The sequence below is a fragment of the Oryza glaberrima genome, chromosome 5, assembly GCF_000147395.1.
Source record: "Oryza glaberrima chromosome 5, OglaRS2, whole genome shotgun sequence".
Lineage (NCBI taxonomy): Eukaryota > Viridiplantae > Streptophyta > Magnoliopsida > Poales > Poaceae > Oryza > Oryza glaberrima.
In genome coordinates this window covers 20,939,861-20,943,140 of record NC_068330.1, presented here as the reverse complement: position 1 = coordinate 20,943,140, position 3,280 = coordinate 20,939,861, and the positions used below count along the sequence as shown (strand labels likewise).

At 46.8% G+C, this 3,280-nt stretch overlaps 1 protein-coding gene across 1 annotated transcript; it reads left to right on the top strand.

The window, feature by feature from the left end:
* Positions 1–1,480: 1,480 nt before the first annotated feature.
* Positions 1,481–2,628, top strand: LOC127773174 (protein LURP-one-related 8-like). Its single transcript, XM_052299204.1, has one exon. It carries the CDS (start codon positions 1,598–1,600, stop codon positions 2,300–2,302), a length of 705 nt encoding a protein of 234 aa, XP_052155164.1. The 5' UTR covers positions 1,481–1,597; the 3' UTR covers positions 2,303–2,628.
* Positions 2,629–3,280: the final 652 nt, after the last annotated feature.

Below are 3,280 nucleotides of genomic sequence, written 5' to 3'. Positions count from 1 at the left end.
TAATTTTATACAGAAAATATATAAACGAAGAATTAACTTTTACAAGGTTGGCAAGCTTGAAATGAAAATCTAAAATAATAATAATAAAAAGAGCTGCACCTAAATAACAGAAAAAAATCAACGCAACTTGACTACCCGTTCTTGGTCAGCTAACGATATAAATCTCGGACTGTGATTGGGTGTACGAGTCGATTGATGGGATCATTTCCTTGGCTTCCACTGATAATAATAATAATAATCTCCCCTAATAAAAACCATGTTTAGCCATCGTAATCTCCAGCCGACCACGCCGCGTGCTGACGCCGCCGCCGCCGCCCCCACGCGCGTCGTCTACCTCATCGTCGCCACCCGAATCTCCCCCTCGCGCCACGCGTCGACGCCGCGCCGCCCCTCCGGTTTCTATCCGATTCCGCGAGAGAATTTTTGACTTTTCGCCGGTTCGAGACTCTCTTGGGTTCATGTGCACCACAGGATTTTGGGGTGTAGCAGATCCGGCGCCGTAGTCAATTTAAGATTTTCAAACTTCATTTTTGCATTTTTTTCCGTTCATTTCTATATTTGATTTAATTTTTTAGTTACACGACAGACATGTACACGCGCACACACACCAACGCCACACTCACACTCCCACGAATATGTCCCCTTAACACATGCTCTCATAAATGGAAACCAACGTTACATCCCTGCTCTAACTACAATCCTGTTGAAAACTCACTTGAATATGCGTAATATTCGTGTGCATCAAGATTTAAACTCTGATAGATGAAATAACATCATTAGAGGTTTCCCTGTATTCGATTTTAGTTTAGAGCCAATAAAAATAGAAATGTAAACTTTGATATCATGCCTTCGACTAACGAAAATATGAACCGCAACAAATAGGCTCGAACAAACAAGTCCATTGACTTTGACTACTTATCCTTTTCATTGATTTCTATCATAAATAAATATTTAATGTTCAGAATAAGATTTAGTTAAACTTATAATATTTTGAGAATCAAATCTGGTCCTAAACATCAATATTTTTTTTACCTTAAGGAGCATTTTAAGGACTATGATTTTTCATTTTGTAATGCAAAAATAGGGACTAAAGTTTTGAAAAGAAAATAGTAGAATTTAAACAGGGGTTTACTGACTTTGAAACCCTTTTTTGCTAAGTTAAAAAAATCGATATTTTTCTTTTGCTAGAGGCACATTAACATAACGCGAATAAACCTGAATTTTTTTAAAAAATCGTTTCAAAATTGGCAAAAGCCTGGATCTAATATGCTTGTCAGTTAAGCTTCCATCTAGCTAGAGTCCTTTGTCCAAAGCTTCAAAGTACTAATCTTATTAAAAATCTCACTTAGGACTAATCTTCCTTTGCACAAAGGTGAAAGGTCATTATTAGTTGATGGCGTCCCATGTCCCATACACACGTGACAGCCATCAGCCACATAACCCTTCCAACCCAACCTAATTATCCCAGGGGCATTCCTGTCCATCTCCCGTGTATATATACTCACTCACCACCACCCTTCTCGAACCCTGACCTAATCACCACCTCGCTCTTTGCATTTCTTGATTTCTCCTCGATCACCTAGTAGTTGATCGAGCAATGGCGGCCAAGGTGCACCCCAACCTGGCCGTGCCGTCGCTGATCCAGCCGCCGATGGCGCCACCGGCGGCGATGGCGGCGGGGGACAGCGTGATGAAGACGAAGGCGGCGGCGGCGGGCGGGGATGTGGTGCTGACGGTGTGGAGGAAGTCGCTGCTGTTCAACTGCAGGGGGTTCACGGTGTTCGACGCGAGCGGCGACCTGGTGTACCGGGTGGACAGCTACGCGGCGGACTCGCGCGCGGAGGTGGTGCTCATGGACGCCGCGGGCGTGCCCGTGCTCACCGTCCGCCGCAAGAAGGCGATCGGCAGCCAGCTCGGGCTTGGGGGCGACCAGTGGCTGGTCCACCCCGGGGAGGAGACCCGCCTCCCGCCGCTCTACGCCGTGAAGCGGACGCCGCAGTACGTCCGCGGCGGCGGCAGCGTCAAGACCATGGCGCACGTCGCGCCCTGCGGCGTCGCCCTCGGCGGCGGCGGCGGCGGTGGCTACGAGATCGAAGGCTCGTACCTGCGGCGGAGCTGCGCGGTGTACGACTCGCGGCGGCGCGCGGTGGTGGCGGAGGTGCAGGCGAAGGAGGCGGTGGGGACGGACGTGTTCCGGCTGGTGGTGCGGCCGGGGATGGAGGTGTCGGTGGCCATGGCCGTCGTGCTGGCGCTGGAGCAGATGTTCGGCAAGCCCTCCCTGCTCAGGAGCTGGTCCTCCTAATAATTAGCCTGTTTCTTTCTTTCTCTTTTTTTTTCTTTTTTTTTTCTGGCCTTGAATTTCCAACATTGTTTGGGCCTGAGAGCAGAAGAGTTGCTCTTGGCTGCCTCTTTCTCTCTGATCCTGAAATGAAACCTCAAATTGGGTGTCACTGTACACTGAAAAGAAAATCCCTCTTGGTGAGTATGGTTTTGGGTCATTTTTTTAGCAGAAAACCATGCACGCACTTTGTAAAAGAGGGATGAAAGTGTAAATATTTCCAAGAAGAAAAAGAAGAAAAGGGGGTTAATTAAAGCAGGCAATTCTTGGCCTGTCTATCTTTTCCTCTAGCCTTCAAGTGTTGCGAGGCAAAGTTTTCCCCAATTAATACGAGAATTAACTAACAATACATTGTAAAAATTCACCCAAAGATGCACATGCCCAAAACATGGAAACCATTTTAATCGCTACTACTACTTACATTTCTGCATCTTCTTCGCACAGCGTCTAAAACCACAAACTGCATGTCTGAATTGTGAACATCAAAACTCTGTCTGTTCTCCACCTTGCAGAGACTGTACATGCCAACTCTGAACCAGAGAGACTAGACCTACTACTGTCTCTGAACTCTGGAAGGAAAAAAAAAAAAAGAGAAGGCGTTTGGTGCCTTGTTCCTTTCCAGAATACCACGGACCGACGTCGCCGCCTCGCCGGCCAAGCACTCACTCGCACCAGCTCAGCTGCATATGAGCTAAGGATGATATCTGCAAGCAGGCTGATCATCATGAGGCTGGCTCCTCCTCCTCTCCCCTCGCCGAAAGTTTCGCTCAACCACCATCCATGACGACGGACACGGTCAGCATCATCTTCTCGCCTAGCATCACCCTACAAGGATTAATCGCGCACATAAAACGAGATAAATTATTAGCATATGATTAATTAGATTGTAATTATTAAAAATTTGAAAATGGATTTATTTGATTTTTTTTATGGTAACTTCTG

Excerpts from the sequence above, each read along its gene's own strand:
- LOC127773174 (XM_052299204.1), top strand. The coding sequence starts at position 1,598 with ATGGCGGCCAAGGTGCACCCCAACCTGGCCGTGCCGTCGCTGATCCAG.